The sequence below is a fragment of the Oncorhynchus tshawytscha genome, linkage group LG07, assembly GCF_018296145.1.
Source record: "Oncorhynchus tshawytscha isolate Ot180627B linkage group LG07, Otsh_v2.0, whole genome shotgun sequence".
Lineage (NCBI taxonomy): Eukaryota > Metazoa > Chordata > Actinopteri > Salmoniformes > Salmonidae > Oncorhynchus > Oncorhynchus tshawytscha.
The window spans coordinates 44,170,503-44,188,903 of record NC_056435.1 but is presented as its reverse complement, the minus strand read 5'-3'; the positions used below and the strand labels follow the sequence as shown (position 1 = coordinate 44,188,903).

The 18,401-nt window shown below is 42.7% G+C and overlaps 1 protein-coding gene across 2 annotated transcripts in view; it reads right to left on the bottom strand.

Annotated features, from left to right (window-relative positions):
* The window catches only part of LOC112254597 (zinc finger protein 385A), a 57,391-nt gene that overhangs the window by 24,292 nt on the left and 14,698 nt on the right, over window positions 1-18,401 (bottom strand). For both annotated transcript variants that reach the window (XM_042324475.1, XM_024427307.2), the window contains exon 2: window positions 2,538-2,701. In XM_042324475.1, the coding sequence (XP_042180409.1) occupies window positions 2,538-2,701 (164 nt within the window). The remainder of the gene's footprint in view (window positions 1-2,537; window positions 2,702-18,401) is intronic.

Below are 18,401 nucleotides of genomic sequence, written 5' to 3'. Positions count from 1 at the left end.
ACAGTCTGAGCACTGGTGGAGGGATTGTGCGTTCCTGGTGTAACTCAGGCAATTGTTGTTGCCATCCTGTACCTGTCACGCAGGTGTGATGTTTGGATGTACTGATCCTGTGCAGGTATTGTTACACGTGGTCTGCCCACTGCGAGGACGATCAGCTGTCCATCCTGTCTCCCTGTAGCGCTGTCTTAGGCGTCTCACAGTACGGACATTGCAATTTATTGCCCTGGCCACATCTGCAGTCCTCATGCCTCCTTGCAGCATACCTAAGGCACATTCACGCAGATGAGCAGGGACCCTGGGCATCTTTCTTTTGGTGTTTTTCAGAGTCAGTAGAAAGGCCTCTTTAGTGTTCTAAGTTTTCATAACTTTGACCTTAATTGACTACCGTCTGTAAGCTGTTAGTGTCTTAATGACCGTTCCACAGGTGCATGTTCATTAATTGTTTATGGGTCATTGAACAAGCATGGGAAACAGTGTTTAAACCCTTTACAATGAAGATCTGTGAAGTTATTTGGATTTTTACGAATTATCTTTGAATGACAGGGTCCTGAAAAAGAGGCATTTCTTTTTTTTGCTGAGTTTATGTTCTGTCATAGGCTCACTGGCTGTAATAACCACTCAGACAGAGTGGCCATAATATAAGTGCCCTTGCTGACAGAGCCTCTGTATGTTTTAACTGAACTGGAGAGGTTTGAGTGAAAGTGAATGAATGGTCCTAGCAACTAGGACCATGTAAAGATGAACGTGTGTGTGTGTGTGTGTGTGTGTGAGAGAGAGAGGGTTTTATTTTAACTGGTTGGTTTAAGTCAGATGTCAATAAGGGGTAATGTCATTGGCTATCCTTGCAGAGAGGGGAAGATTGCTTGCAGAAAGTTCTAAAATGGCAGCTGAAGAGGAATATTGGGACAGGGACACAGAAAGGTGGATTTCTGAGGAGGAATGGAGGTGGAAAAAGAGAAAGAAGAGGTTGAAGAAAGCAGAGGGTAGAGCTGAATCTGAGGAAGATGGCAATAAAAATGGAGATTGAGTGTTGAAAAAGATTGGTGTCAAGTGCAAACAGAGAACGAGTTCTGAATGAGGGTGAATTAAGTGAGTTGGAAGGTGTAGTGAAGAGCTCGGAGCCTGAGCCTGGCATCGATGGATATGATGATTATGGGGAACGCTGGCTGTGCGTCTTATTAAATTGATTATGGGGAACGCTGGCTGTGCGTCTTATTAAATTGATTATGGGGATCGCTGGCGGTGCGTCTTATTAAATTGATTATGGGGTACGCTGGCTGTGCGTCTTATTAAATTGATTATGGGGAACGCTGGCTGTGCGTCTTATTAAATTGATTATGGGGAACGCTGGCTGTGCGTCTTATTAAATTGATTATGGGGAACGCTGGCTGTGCGTCTTATTAAATTGATTAGCCATAAGTCATTGTTGTAAGGTTCTGCTTTTCTTTTCTTAGTCAACCGTGTGTTCTTTTTCTTTGTGTTCTTGAACGTAGCCCTGTTTCTTTGTGTTCTGGAACGTAGCCCTGTTTCTTTGTGTTCTTGAACGTAGCCCTGTTTCTTTGTGTTCTGGGACGTAGCCCTGTCTTTCATTTTTGTTCATTGATTTCACCTGCGTTCGTTTCTCACCTGGTCTCATCAGCTCCCTATTTAGTTCAGTTCCTTCTGTTTGTATGGTTGTGAGGTATTGTTTGTTTTGACTGCCTACCTGTGTTTGACCATTGCCTGCCTGTGACCATGATTCATACCTTCTGCGAAGGCTTAATAAACATCTGCTGTGCTCTGTGTGTGAATCTCCACCTTTTTTTCCCTGAGTATTCATTACAATTGTATTGCACTAAAATGCTTGCTGGGGCATTTTGTGAAGATGCAGAACTTTATTCTGCCACAGGGATAGCAAACACTTGTCAGCTTATTATTGAGGATCATTCTATAAAACCACTTAATCAGAATACCTCACCTGTCTACAGTTACAAGACCCCTCAAATTGACTGGCACGTACATCCCAGAGGAATATTATGCGAACCCAAAGCCAATTACAATGAATATTCTCAGACAGCCTGCAACAAGATGGCAGCAGTGGTATAGTTCAGCAATAAGGCCTGAGGTGGTGTGGTGCCAGGAGTGCCTGGATATAGCCATTAGCTGTGGTACATTGGCCATATACCACAAACCCCGAGGTAGAATAGAGTAATGACTGACGTTGCTAAATGATATTAAACAGCTTTTTAATACATATCATAACCAAATGTAGCCTATTAAAAGCTGCATATAGAGAGAAATACCCCAATGCATTTAAAAACTACACCATTTGGGCCAGTGTTTTACGTGACTAGGTCATGAGATCAGGAAAAACTCCAGGCCCCAGAAAAGACAAGTACGAATTTTGCTACACAGCTTTTGAACCTTGTGTGACCTCTGAGTTGAAGGGGGTCTACATGTGTGTGCGCCGTGTTAGTGTATGTGTCTGCATGTGTATGGCGTGCATGCGTGGTATATGCCTTAACATGCCTGTGTGTGTGTGGAGTTTGTTTACTCACTGTTGAGTAACTGTTGGTGTTGAAGTTGTGGAAGAGGCCCATGCTGTGTTGTGGTGGAGCTGTGTCCATTGGGAACGGCAGGAACTGTTTCATGTCCAGCGGGGGCGGGATCACTGTGGGGGTCCTGAAGAAGGCAGGGACCAACCCTGGACGGTTCATGCTGCCTAGAGAGAGAGAGAGAGAGAGGGAGAGAGAGAGATGGTTTATTCAGAAAATATCTTAACAGTCAGTGGTCTTTTTCTGTTGTTTCTTAATGTAACCGACTACCAGAGTTGGGTAGGTTCCTTTCTAAGTGTAATCTGTCACAGATACTAGTTACCTGTCCAAAATTGTAATCAGTAACGTAACTTTTGGATTACCCAAAATCCGTAACGTAATCTGATTACTTACATTTGGATTACTTTCCCTTTAAGAGGCATTAGAAGAAGACCAAAAAGATCCATCAAATGCATTTGGTGTGTCATCATTGTGGTCTCTGATTTGTGGCCAGAGTCACTTAGGTGAAACAAACAGAATTGAACTTCATTAAGAAAAAAGAAAGGTGTCATAAATGTATTTTGTTTTATCACAAACATCCTTTCTAAATTTGAAAGTAATCTAATAGGTAATCTAGTTTTTCAAAAGTATCTGAAATCTGATAACAATATTTGTGTGCACTGCTGTGCTGTAACATCTAATAATGTGAATTGCCATACTGCTAATCCATGAGACTCAGTTTCAGTCCCCCCCACACACACACATACTCACACACACATACAGTACCAGTCAAAAGTTTGGACACACCTACTCATTCAAGGGTTTTTCTTTATTTTTTTAAACTCTTTTATACATTGTAGAATAATAGTGAAGACATCAAAACTATGAAATAACACATACAGAATCATGTAGTAACCCAAAAAGTTTTAAACAAACCAAAATGTATTTTATAATTGAGATTCTTCAAACTAGCCACCCTTTGCCTTGATGACGGCTTTGTACGCTATTGATATTCTCTCAACCAGCTTCATGAGGAATGCTTTTCCTACAGTCTTGAAGGAGTTCCCACATATGCTGAGCACTTGTTGGATGCTTTTCCTTCACTCTGCAGTCCAACTCATCTGAAACCATCTCAATTGGGTTGAGGTCGGGTGATTGTGGAGGCCAGGTCATCTGATGCAGCACTCCATCACTCTCCTTCTTGGTCAAATAGCCCTTACACAGGCTGGTGGTGTGTTTGGGGTCATTGTCCTGTTGAGAAACAAATGATAATCCCACTAAACGCAAAAAACGGGATGATGTTTCACTGCACAATGCTGTGGTATCCATGCTGGTTAAGTGTACCTTGAATTCTAAATAAATCACAGACAGTGTCACCAGCAAAGCACCCCCACACCATCACACCTCCTCCTCCATGATTCACGGTGGGAACCACACATGCGGAGATCATCCCTTCATCTACTCTGCGTCTCACAGAGACACGGCGATTGGGGCCAAAAATCTCAAATTTGGACTCATCAGACCAAGGACATAATTCCACCAGTCTAATGTCCATTGTTAGTGTTTCTTGGCCCAAGCAAGTCTCTTCTTCTTATTGGTGTCCTTTAGTAGAGGTTTCATTGCAGCAATTTGACCATGAAGGCCTGATTCATGCAGACATTTTCCACATTGACTGACCATGTCTTAAGGTAATGGTGGACTGTCATTTCTCTTTGCTTATTTGAGCTTTACTTGCCATAATATGGACTTGGTCTTTTACAAAGTAGGTCTATCTTCTGTATACCACCCCTACCTTGTCACAACATAACTGACTGGCTCAAACGCATTAGGACTGAATGATATTCCACAACCAGGCACACCTGTTAATTGAAATGCATTCCAGGTGACTACCTCGTGAAGCTGGTTGAGAGAATGCCTAGTGTGCAAAGCTGTCATCAAGGAAAAGGGTGGCTAGTTTAAAGAATCGCAAATATAAATATATTTTCATTTATTTAACACTTTTTTGGTTACTACTTGATTCCATATGTGTCATTTCATAGTTTTGATGTCTTCACTATTATTCTACAATGTAGAAATAAAGAAAAGTTATTGAATGAGTAGGTGTGTCCAAACTTTTGACTGGTACTGTACACCTACCCCTACAGTACGGTATGTAAATAAGATATTTATGTATTTCATTTTCAATACATTTGCAACATTTCTAAAAACATGTTTTCGCTTTGTCATTATGGGGTATTGTGTGTAGATGGGTTAGAATTGAATCCATGTTGAATTCAGGCTGTAACAAAACAAATGTGGAATAAGTCCAGGGGAATGATTTATCCCCCCTCTCCTCAATCACTAATTTACAGCAGAGAGAGAGAGAGAGAGAGAGAGAGAGAGAGAGAGAGAGAGAGAGACTAGCTCTACACATGACAGCCACCTCTCCTCTAATCAACCATTACCTCTGAGCCCAACTCCTCTGGTAGAGAAGAATAAACATAGACCTCCACTCTGCATCATCCATTTCCTCTCCCCTTCTCTTCTCCTGTGCTGTCTCTCTCTCCATCCCTCCCTCCCCTGCGTTCTCTCTGGCGATGAAGCAGTGGGCAGTGGTGAAAGCCTGCACTTGAATAGTCTACTGTGACGGGCGGGGAGGTTAAGCTTCTTAAGCCTCACAGCTGGAGCGCTGCAGATATCAGCCTAGCTCCTCAGTATTCCTCCATCTCTCTCTCTCTCTCACAGGCTCTTTCTCCCTCACTCTGTGCACTGCTTTCTCTCCCCATTTGACGCTCTCTTTTTCTGCCTCTGCTTCTGTAACCTCCCTACCCTCCCTTACTTCGTCACTCTCCTGCTGGCTGTTCGTTCATCTTCCCTCTCTCTGTCTCCATCTCGCTCTCTTTATTGTCTTTCATTGTGGTCTTTTATTCCGGGCGCCAGTGTGACTGTAACTACTCAACAAATTTGCTACGTTTGGAAAACCGGTCACAAATCCAAAACATTGTGAGCAGGAGCTATTTTGGTTGTGAGGGAGGAAGTTCCTTTGAATAGGAGAGACTTGAAGAGGATCATCAATGTGCTGTCAGTATTAGAGTTAGAGACCGTGCTCTCTCTCTCTCACCCCCCTCTCTCGCTCTCTCCCTCTCTCTGTTTCTCTCTCGCTCTCTCTCACTCTCTTTCTCTCGTTCTCTCTCTCTCTCTCTCTCTCTCTCTCTCTCTCTCTCTCTCTCTCTCACTCTCTTTATCTGTTTCTCTCTCGCTCTCTCTTTCTCTCGTTCTCTCTCACTCTCTCTCTCCCTCTTTCTTTCTCTCCCCAGAAGCTAAAAGGCTGTCACAGCTGAAGCTCAACTGCAATCAGTCTCATCGGTGTGTGGCTGCTGGTCCTGACATGCCTCCAAGTCTCTGTAGTGATGGAGAAAAACAGAAAGAAAGATCTCCTGAAAAACAATGAAAGAAAGAAAGATTAAGAGAATGAGAGGGAAAGGGAGACAGAGAGAGCGAGAGAGTACCCTAACCTAGTTGTCAACACAATTAGACTCAACCAAATCATGAGAAAAAATATATAATTGCTTGACACATTGGAAAGAATGAACTAAACAACAGAGCAAACTGGAATGGTATTTGGCCCTATACAGAGAGTACACAGTGGCAGAATACCTGACCACTGTGACTGACCCAAAATTAAGGAAAGCTATGTACAGACTCAGTGAGCATAGCCTTGCTATTGTGAGAGGCCACTGTAGGCAGTCCTGGCTCTCAAGAGAAAACAGGCTATGTGCCCACTGCCCACAAATGAGGTGGAAACTGAGCTGCACTTCTTATCCTCCTGCCAAATGTATGACCATATTAGAGACACATATTTCCCTCAGATTACACAGACCAACAAAGAATTCAAAAACAAATCCAATTTTGATAAATTCCCATATCTAGTGGGTGAAATACCACAGTGTGCCATCACAGGAGCAAGATTTGTGACCTGTTGCCACAAGACAAGGGCAACCAGTGAAGAACAAACACCATTGTAAATACTTATTTTACCTTTTGTACTTGAACTATTTGCACATCATTATAACACTGTGCATGGCCATAATATGATATTTGAAATGTCTCTATTCATTTGAAACTTTTGTGAGTGTAATGTTTACTGTTCAATTTTGATTGTTTATTTCACTTTTGTTTATTATCTATTTCAGAGAGAGAGAGAGAGAGAGAGAGAGAGAGAGAGAGAGAGAGAGAGAGAGAGAAGCATTGGAGGGGTGGGGGTGGAAGAGGGTGGTAGTGTTGTTGGGGGGAGGTTGGCTGAGGGTTTAAATATCCTTATAACACGTCAGGAATCCTGCAGCTCACATGATGGTCATAATCACCTCTCCTAAACCGACTTCAGTCAGGACTCGTTTCAAAGCCACCTGTAACTGCGCACTTAACGTTAACACCACAATTCTCACAGTGGGAAGTGGCTGAATGACAGAAATGAAAATGTAGGACAGAAGGAGATGAGGAAGAAAGAGGGGGGCGATGTAAGGAGGAATTACATGATCAAATAAGTGTTGGATGAAATGACTTCCGCTATTAAGAAACTAAAAAACCCTGTTAGAAACTCTGAAACTATTTTCTGAACTAATTTCTCCTGCTTCTGCACAGTTCTGTCTCTGCATGCATTGGTTAACTACCGGTTTAGGTTACATGGAAGTAATATCTATAGGTCAACGGCAGCTAACCTAGTGGTTAGAGAGACAAGCCAGCAACTGGAGGGTTGCCAGTTTGAAGCCCGGGTCTGGCGAGAGAAATCTGGTGGGAAGTGAGCTGGCAACCTGCCATTGTTCTCTTGAGCAAGGCCCTTATCCCCCACAACAACTGCTCCATGTGCTCTGTGGCAGCCCACTGATCCAACCTCTCCATCCTGTATGTGTATGGGTCTTTCGGCAGGGTTGGGATAATGTGGAAGTCAAATTTCCTTTGATGAATAAAGTGCTACCATATCATGAAGATACATTTACTCAAAAGACGAATTACATATACATGTAACATTACACACTATACACACATAAAAACATATTACATCCATACAGTACTAGTGCAGAAACACATCCTAGAAGCACATAGACACATGATATCCTGCATCTGCCTGAACAGATGCAATCTTAGCCAAGCAGACAGTGGCTGGACAGCAGCACAACCTCCAATCCAGTCTTGAGTGATTTACTTTGGCATCAGATCAGTGAACACACCCAGACACACACATACACACTCACCAGAGGAGGCTGGTGGAAGGAGCTATAGGAGGACGGGCTCATTGTAATGGCTAGAATGGAATCAATAGAACGGTATCGACCACATCAAACATATGGAAACCACATGTTTGACTACGTTCCATTTATTCCAATCCAGCCATTACAATGAGCCCATCCTTCTATAGCTCCTCTCACCAGCCTCCACTGACACACACACTCCGCCTTCTCCAGTGACGAAGTCGAGAGAGAGCATCAATCTGACATGGTTTGAAAGGCACTAAAGTGTTAAATCCCTGCCAAACTCTATAATTATCCACCCCTCTCTCCTTCTCTCCTTTAAGACAGTCCTGTCCTGTCGATCCTTCCCTGTTCTCTCTCCTTATTGCTTTTCTCCCCCAAATGCAAATGTTTGGCTGAGGAGAAGATCAATGGTAGCGTAATAGCTTATTGGATTTTACAGAGGTTATGAGAGAGGTGGAGGAGACATGGAGATGCAGAAGGAGAAAGAACGAGATCGAGGGAGAGAGAGAAGTGCAAGAATAGAGAGATGGAGTGATTGAGACTATGAAACAGAGAGAAAATCTGACTAGGTTGACATGCAGATTGATATATTGATAGATTGATATATTTTCTCTACTTTCTCCCGACACCACGAACATCATCATGTTATAATGGAATAATGAGTTGATAAGTTGATGAAGGTAATGACCGTCTGTTCAATACAGTATTGTTGTACTGTAACACAACTAAGGTGATTTGACAATTTACACTTTCATTTGACAAATGGACACTTTTACTTTTCGTCTGTAAACAACAGCTGAGCTGACACTGAATACGTGATCATGTTAAACTCCCTAGAGAAGTGTCCCCTCCGCAGGACGAATTTGGCCCACAGCTGATTTTATTTGGCCCACAGGTTTTTGGGTGAGGGGGACATAAAAGACTGTAAAACACCAGCAAATCAGCTCGGAGTAATTTTAATTATGGATATCTGTTCCAAAGTATTGCCATGCATAATAGAGAGATAAACATGATCATATACTGTACAAAGGTAAGTAAGGTTTGAAATGATTACAGTTTAGTCAAATATTATATCTGTTTGTGCTTCCTGTGGTCATCTTGTGGCCAGTCTACAAATGATTTGTCATTATGTTCTGGCCCCCTAACCATCCGCTCAATAAAAAATTGTCCCGCTGCGGAATCTAGTTGATGATCCCTGCGCTAGAGTCTAAGAACCTGCGGCTGGATCTAGTTGATGATCCCTGCGCTAGAGTCTAAGAACCTGCGGCTGGATCTAGTTGATGATCCCTGCTAGAGTCGCTATCCCTGAGTCTAAGAACCTGCGGCTGGATCTAGTTGATGATCCCTGCGCTAGAGTCTAAGAACCTGCGGCTGGATCTAGTTGATGATCCCTGCGCTAGAGTCTAAGAACCTGCGGCTGGATCTAGTTGATGATCCCTGCGCTAGAGTCTAAGAACCTGCGGCTGGATCTAGTTGATGATCCCTGAATTGTTTTAAGAAAGTCATTCCAAGTCATACCAAGGATGCATTTAAGGACACCTGTAGGTATCCCAAAAATATATACAAAAAATATTTGATGAAACATTGAATTTGGCCTTACTGCTATTAGCAACTAGAAATGCATTGAATAACATATTCATACCTGGCAAAGAGATGTATCAAAAGACATTGTGTCAAGGTCCATTTTTTTTCAAAAGAAAGTATGTTTTGGTGGTTGCCCTATAGGCCTATCTGAGCGATATAAAAATATACTGCATTTTACACCTTTTATTTTGGCACTAAAGTACAGTGCATTTCGGAAAGTATTCAGAACCCTTGATTTTTTCCACATTTTGTTACGTTACAGCCTTAATCTAAAATGGAGTATAAAAAACAAATCCTCATCAATCTACACATTTTTTTTTACATTTATTTAACTAGGCAAGTCAGTTATTAAGAACAAATTCTTATTTTCAATGACAGCCTAGGAACAGTGGGTTAATTGCCTGTTCAGGGGTAGAACGACAGATTTGTACCTTGTCAGCTCGGAGGTTTGAACTTGCAACCTTGCGGTTACTAGTCCAACGCTCTAACCACTAGGCTACCCTGCCACAATACACCCTAATGATAAAGAAAAAAATGGGTTTTCGAATATCTTGCAAATGTATTTTTTTTAAATACAGGAAATATCATATTTATATAAGTATTAAGAGTCTTTACTCAGTACTTTGTTGAAGCACATTTGGCAGCGATTACAGCCTCGAGTATTCTTGGGTAAGATGCTACAAGCTTGGCACACCTTTATTTGGGAAATTTCTCCCATTCTTCTCTGCAGATCCTCTTAAGCTCTGTCAGGTTGGATGGGGAGTGTCGCTGCACAGCTATTTTTAGGTCTCTACAGAGATATTCGGTCAGGTTCAAGTCCAGGCTCTGGCTGGGCTACTCAAGGACATTCAGAGACTTGTCCCGAAACCATTCCTGCATTGTCTTGGCTGTGTGCTGAGGTTCATTGTCCTGTTGGAAGGGGAACCTTCGCCCCAGTCTGAGGTCATGAGCGCCCTGGAGCAGGTTTTCATCAAGGATCTCTCTGTACTTTGCTCTGTTCATCTTTCCCTCGATCCTGTCTAGTCCCTGCCACTGAAAAACATCCCCACACCATGATTCTGCCACTATCATGCCTCACAGTAGGCATGGTTACAGGTTTCCTCCAGACGTGATGCTTGGCACTCAGGCCAAAGAGTTAAATCTAGGTTTCATCAGACCAGATAATCTTGTTTCTCATGGTCTGAGTCTTTAGGTGCCTTTTGGCAAACTCCAAGCTGGCTGTCATGTGCCTTTTACTGAGGAATGGCTTCCGTCTGGCCACTCTACCGTAAGGCCTGATTGGTGGATCGCTGCAGAGATGGTTGTACTTCTGGAAGGTTCTCCAATCTCCACAGAGGAACTCTGGAGCTCTGTCAGAGTGACCATTGGGTTCTTGGTAACCTCCCTGATTAAGGTCATTCTCCCCCGATTGCTCAGTTTGGCCAGGCGGCCAGCTCTAGGAAAGGTCTTGGTGCTTCCAAACTTCTTCCATTAAGAATGCTGGAGGCCACTGTGTTCCTGGGGAGTTTCAATACTGCAGGAATGTTTGGGTACCCTTCCCCAGATCTGTGCCTTGACCTTTCCCCCAATCCTGTCTCAGAGCTCTACGGACAATTCCTTCTACCTCATGGCTTGGTTTTTGCTCTGACATGCATGTCAACTGTGGTACCTTATATAGACAGGTGTGTGTGTGCCTTTCTAAATCATGTCGAATCAATCGAATTTACCACAAGTGGACTCCAATCAAGTTGAAGAAACATCTCAAGGATGATCAATGGAAACAGGATGCACCTGAGCTCAATTTGAGTCTCATAGCAAAGGGTCTGAATACTCATGTAAATAAGTTATTTCTGTTTTAATTTTTTATAAATTTGCAGAAATTTCAAAAAAACTGTTTTCACTTTGTTGTTATGGGGTTTTGTCTGCAGATTGATGAGAAAAAAAATAATGATTTAATCCATTTTAAAATAAAGCCGTAACGTAACAAAATGTGGAAAAAGTCAAGGAGTCTGAATACTTCTCGAATGCACTGTACTTACATACTTCTATTCGTTTTTTAACTGGTACCGGGTTGCCTTCAGGCGAGTCCCATGATGCTTATGGGGGATGTAGAGCAAAACAACTGACATGTACATCTTCGTGAGAGTCTCACCTTCTGATCATATTAGTTTGTAGCCCAAACCATTCAGACTCTACAGACAGAAATTGACCGATCGGCGGTATTGCCTTCAGACAAGTCCCGCAAAGCTTGTCAGTGTCGTAGAGCAAAACAGTTTACAGTGCCAGTCAAAAGTTTGGACACACCTACTCATTCAAGGGTTTTTCTTTATTTTCACTATTTTCTACATTGTAGAATAATAGTGAAAACATCAAAACTATGAAATAACACATATGGAATCATGTAGTAACCAAAAAAGTGTTAAACAAATCAAAATATATTTTATATTTGATATTCTTCAAAATAGCCACCCTTTGCCTTGATGACAGCTTTTCACACTCTTGGCATTCTCTCAACCAGCTTCATGAGGTAGTCACCTGGAATGCATTTCAGTTAACAGGTGTGCCTTCTTAAAAATACATTTATGGAGTTTCTTTCCTTCTTAAGCCAATCAGTTGTGTTGTGAGAAGGTAGGGTGCTATACAGAAGATAACCCTATTTGGTAAAAGACCAAGTCCATATTATGGCAAGAACAGCTCAAATAAGCAAAGAGAAATGACAGTCCATCATTACTTTAGGACTTGAAGGTGAGGCAAGTGCAGTCGCAAAAACCATCAAGCGCCATGATGAAATTGGCTCTCCTGAGGAAAGAAAGACCAAGAGTTATCTCTGCTGCAGAGGATAAGTTTATTAGAGTTACCAGCCTCACAAATTGCAGCCCAAATAAATGCTTCACAGAGTTCAAGTAACAGACACATCTCAACATCAACTGTTCAGAGGAGACTGCTTGAATCAGGTCTTCATGGTCGAATTGCTGCAACGAAACCACTACTAAAGGACACCAATAAGAATAAGAGACTTGCTTGAAACAAGAAACACGAGCAATGGACATTAGACAGGTGGAAATCTGTCAATTGAGTCCAAATGTGAGATGATCAGATGAAGATGAACAGATGATTTCCGCATGTTTGATTCCCACGTGAAGCATGGAGGAGGTGTGGTGGTGCTTTACTGGTGATACTGTCTGTGTTTTATTTAGAATTCAAGGCACACTTAATGGGCTTGGATACCACAGCATTCTGCAGCGATAAGCCATCCCATCTGTTTTGCTCTTAGTGGGACTACCATTTGTTTTTCAACAGAACAAAGACCCAACACACCTCCCGGCTGTTTAAAGGCTATTTGACCAAGAAACAGTGATGGAGTGCTGTGTCAGATGACCTGGCCTCCACAATCACCCGACCTCAACCCAATTGAGATGGTTTGGGAAGAGTTGGACAGCAGAATGAAGGAAAAGTAGCCAACAAGTGCTCAGCATATGTGGGAACTCCTTCAAGACTGTTGGAAAAGCATTCCAGGTGAAGCTGCGTGAGAGAATGCCAAGAGTGTGCAAAGCTGTCATCAAGGCAAATGGTGGCTAGTTTGAAGAATCTAAAATATACTTTGATTTCTTTAACACTTTTTTGATAACTTCATGATTCTATATGTGTTATTTCATAGTTTTGATGTCTTCACTACTATTCTACAATGCAGAGAATTGTGAAAATAAAGAAAAACCCTTGAATGAGTAAATGTGTCCAAACTTTTGACTGGTGCTGTTCGTGTTCATTAGAGTCTCACCTTTCGATTGTGGGGTCATATTTGGACGCTACAGACGTTTTCATGAGAAGACCCATTTTCGGGATGTCTTGGTCTGAAGGCTGAAGACAGATTTTGATAATGATAATAAAATGTTGATGCTGGCACAGACATTGATTCTAGGGGGATAATTCTTAATATCCACTGTGCTGACTCACAGATGACAGACACTTGACACAACTACTCACAGTGACAGACTGAAGATGGCCTTGGGATGCTTCATAGAGATGTTAAAATATACTGTAAATTATGATTTTTTTTTTTACATACAGAAATGATATACAAATAAAAAATGTATTATAGGATTGCTACCTTACTACTTTAGTGTAATGCTCATGTTGATGTACTGTATCTCATTTGATCTTGACACAATGTCTGACCTCCATGAATTCCCAGTCTCCCCCGACAGTCTAGCAAGAGCACATGGCTCACAGACACTCATGAACACACACATATACACACACGTTGGTTTTACTGTTCAAGTGAGGACCATAAAATGTATTCCCATTAAAAATCTGATTTTTGCTAACCCCTAACTTTAACCCTTAGCCCTTAACCTAACTCTAAAACTGAACCTAACCCTAACTCCTAACCCTAACCCTTAACCCTTAACCTAACTCTAAAACTAAATCTAACCCTAACCCCTAATCCTAACCCTAACTCTTAACCCTAACCCTAACCCTTAAACTAACTCTAAAACTAAACCTAAACCTAACCCTAACTCCTAACCCTAACCCTTAACCTAACTCTAAAACCAAAACTAAACATAACCCTAACTCTTAACCCTTAACCTAACTCTAAAACTAACCGTATCCCTAACTCCTTACCCTAATCCTAACCCCTAACCCTAATGCTAACTCTAGTTGTCAACCTAAACCTAACCTCTAAACATTAAACACTTTTGGGGACCAGTGAAATCCCCGGTATTATTTTGTTTAACTATCCTTGTTAGGGCTTTTGGAACCCAAAAGGATAGTAAACGTTAGACCACACACACACACACACGCACGCACGCGCGCGCGCACGCACGCACGCACGCACGCACGCACGCACGCACACACACACACACACACACACACACACACACACACACACACACACACACACACATTTGTTTTACTATCCATGTGAGGACCAAACATCTGTAAACCTAGTGATAAACCAAACCCCTAATCCTAAAAGACCCAATTTTCCTTGTGGTGAACGGTGAAATGTCCCCACTTGTCCGAATTGTCCTTGTTTTACTATCCTTGTGAGGACTTCTGGCCCTAATAAGGAAATAAGGATAGTATAACCAACCCCCCCAGACTCACCACCCCCATGCACATACACAGCTGTGACTAAAGCTGCTGAAATTGGCAATTAATTTACCCGATTCAGATGTAATGATCACAGAGGTAATGTCAAAGTCAGTGATGTAGTCGAGCCTCTCAGTATTCCCTGCCTATCTCTGTCTCTATCTCTAACTCTATCTCACTCCGATCAGGGGAACCAGAGGCTAATGATGTGTCTCCCCACCATCTCCCCCGATGAAAACCTGATAAACGACAACGTCGCAAAGTCCCCATAAACCACTGCATCGAGCCAAATGCTACTCACTCACTCACACACACACACACACACTGTGGATTATTTTAGCATTAAGCTGAGCACATGATGATGCCAGTCTGCCCACATCTTCATGTAAATGGGGCTGTTGCTGCACAGCCGGCTGTGAGACGAGCTAGCTACCTACTGTACTGGATTACCACAGGCTCCTGAGAAAAGGCTATGTAACTGTTGCCAGAGAGCACGGAGTGGAGGGCTGAGATGATAGCATAGCATGAGACAATTATGGACGGACTACAGATCCCTTATCCACTGCATCTGCTGGATTTGTCTTGTCCATTGTGAAGAGACTTACTCTGGGCAGACAGACATTCAGGAGATAGATTATTACAATTATTATCTGGGCAATAAATCGCACAACGCATCAGTTACAGAGATCGATTGCTATTTAGTCCTCAGTTGCTCTGCAGACAAAATGCTGCTCAGGAAAGTATTCTATACGCAATTGCTTGTCACAGAACCACAGTGCTAATGTTTTTGTGCAGGGGAAAGATAATTCTCTCTCTGTGTCGCATTCTGCCGCTGTGAAAGACTGGGAATGAAATCATATTTTACTGCAGCTTAGCTTACCCTCCAGCCAAACGCAGCTATTTCGACCTACGCAGGGGGCACACACGCAAACATCCACATGCAGGCAAACACACATATACAAACACAAACACAAGCATGCAACACACACAGCTAACTAGCTAAAGTCACAGACATCAAATGCTGATGACTTTTTCAAAGGAGGAATGGTAACTTTACACTCACACAGCTCACACACACAGTGCACACACACACAGTGCACACACACACACACACACACACACACACACACATACACAGAGTGTACACACACACACAGCGGACACACACACACACACAATGTACACACAGCACACACACACTTATGAATTATTATAGTTGTCATTGGAAATGAATACATGCATATATAAGGCAGATTTATTCAGTCAGCTCCTAGAATGAGATGTTCTCTCATTATCTCTCCTCCAGTCCTAAACTATAATTACAGTGCCATCAGAAGTTGATTCTTAAAAGACACACAATAACTACCAGGGCACAACGTGTTCCTGTCATATCACCTCACTGGCCTGACATTCATTCACATAATGATCTATTAGTGTTCATCTGGCTAGTTCAGCAGTACAGAGAGAGAGAGAGAGGCATAGAGGATGTGAGGGAGAATACATAGTTAACTTCAGTCTTCACCGGGCTTTAATGATAGATGTTCTGCACCTCAGTGGTCAGGTTTAAATGCTGCCTCAGAGCTCACTGGGAACTTTGACAAGTGCTCACTCTGTGTTTGGGGAAGAATGTGAGTTTGGGAAAGTTTGGAAAAACTGTGTGGGATTTAGAAGCGCGTATGTGATTTATAAGTCTTTTTTTAAATACAATTCTGCACTGTCTTCAGACAATGTGTGAGCTGGAGAGAAAAACAGTGTGTGTAGGTATATTCAGTCATTGAATGGGTTAACGTGCTCGTGTTTTAATGCGTGTGTGTGTGTGTCTGTGTTCCTGTGTGTGTGTGTGTCTGTGTGTCTGTCTGTGTGCCTGTCTGTGTGTGTGTGTGTGTCTGTCTGTGTGTGTGTGTCTGTGTGTGTGTGTGTGTGTGTGTGTGTGTGTGTGTGTGTGTGTGTGTGTGTGTGTGTGTGTGTGTGTGTGTGTGTGTGTGTGTGTGTGTGTGTGTGTGTGTGTGTGTGTGTGTGTGTGTGTGTGTGTGTGTATGTGTGTCTGCTAAGCTTTCACTGTGCAGTAGTTGAACACGACTATACTCTCTCCCTGCTGCATCAGACTCCTCTGCAGTTATACATTTCATTCACTCTTTATTAATGAATGAAATGTTATACACACATTCAGTACCATACACTACACATGTACAGAGTACTCACACACACACATCTAATCTGTCTCTTACACACATGCACACACACACACACACACCCATGCACACATGCACGCATGCACACACACACACACACACACACACACACACACACACACACACACACACACACACACACACACACACACACACACACACTCACACACACACACACACTCACTGACAAATTGGCTGATTAGATGTGTTATTAGGCTACTGAGGGCATTGTGATGATGATGATGCAGGGCGGTGTTCTACTGAAGGCATTGTGATGATGATGGTGCTGGGTGGTGTTCTACTGAAGACATTGTGATGATGATGATGTAGGGCGGTGTTCTACTGAAGGCATTGTGATGATGATGGTGCAGGACGGTGTTCTACTGAAGGCATTGTGATGATGATGGTGCAGGGTGGTGTTCTACTGAGGGCATTGCGATGATGATGGTGCAGGACAGTGTTCTACTGAAGGCATTGCGATGATGATGGTGCAGGGCGGTGTTCAACTGAAGGCATTGTGATGATTATTGTGCAGGGCAGTGTTCTACTGAAGGCATTGTGATGATGATGGTGCAGGGTGGTGTTCTACTGAAGGCATTGTGATGATGATGGTGCAGGGCGGTGTTCTACTGAAGGCATTGTGATGATGATTGTGCAGGGCAGTGTTCTACTGAAGGCATTGTGATGATGATGGTGCAGGGTGGTGTTCTACTGAAGGCATTGTGATGATGATGGTGCAGGGCGGTGTTCTACTGAAGGCATTGTGATGATGATGGTGCAGGGCGGTGTTCTACTGAAGGCATTGTGATGATGATGGTGCAGGGTGGTGTTCTACTGAAGGCATTGTGATGATGTTGGTGCAGGGTGTTGTTCTACTGAAGACATTGTAATGATGATTGTGCAGGGCGGTGTTCCATTGAGCGAGCACCTCCATAATTTGCCTAGCTGCACCCCACTGAGACAGACTATGATAATAATGATGACTGGCTGTTTGTCTTATTTAAGGAACACCTTAACCAAACCCAAGGACACCTCTCACGATAGAGTGAACAACAAACACAGGACATCTTAAAAAGTCTGAAGTAAAAACATTACAAAAGGTAGTTGCAGAACAAGCACACTGACACATTAAGAGTGAAACAGACAAAGGTCAAATAAATGTCTAAGAAGAGAGAACCAGATAAAACCACAAGACATCACAACAGATTAAGAGGCCAAGTTAGGACAGAAACAAAGATGCGTTTTTGTATGTTCTTGGATTTAAAAGAGGTTATTTCTATCGTCCTAATACCTTTTGGTGGAGAGTTCTGCATTCTTACTACCACAACATTGAATGACCTGCCACCAAAAGACAGCAGCATGTTTAGGACAGCAATCCAGAGGTCTGTGTTTGATGATCAGAGAAGTAAGGTTACAGACAAGCACATTTAGATAGGGCACTATGTGGATTGGGTTACCCTCCTACCTTAAATCATTATTCTTTGTCATGTCACTTTCTCTTTTCATTTCATTTTCTCTGTCACTCCCTCTCTGGTGCCTTTTCTCCAACCCCATAGAAGTGGAGTCTCAGTAAAATGTCTGAAATGATGTGTGTTCTGCCGATCACTACTCACAGACCCAGTAGTCAATCGCATCTGATTAAGATTGAGAGACAGGGATGGGATAGGGTGGGATGGGGAGGAAGGCAATAAGAGATTAAGGAAAAGGTAAAGAGAGAGAGAGTGTAACAGCATTGGGGCAGAGGGAGAAGAACGGGGGGAGGTCAAAGTGGAGGAGAGAGAGGAGGGGAGGAAGTAGATGAGATGGAT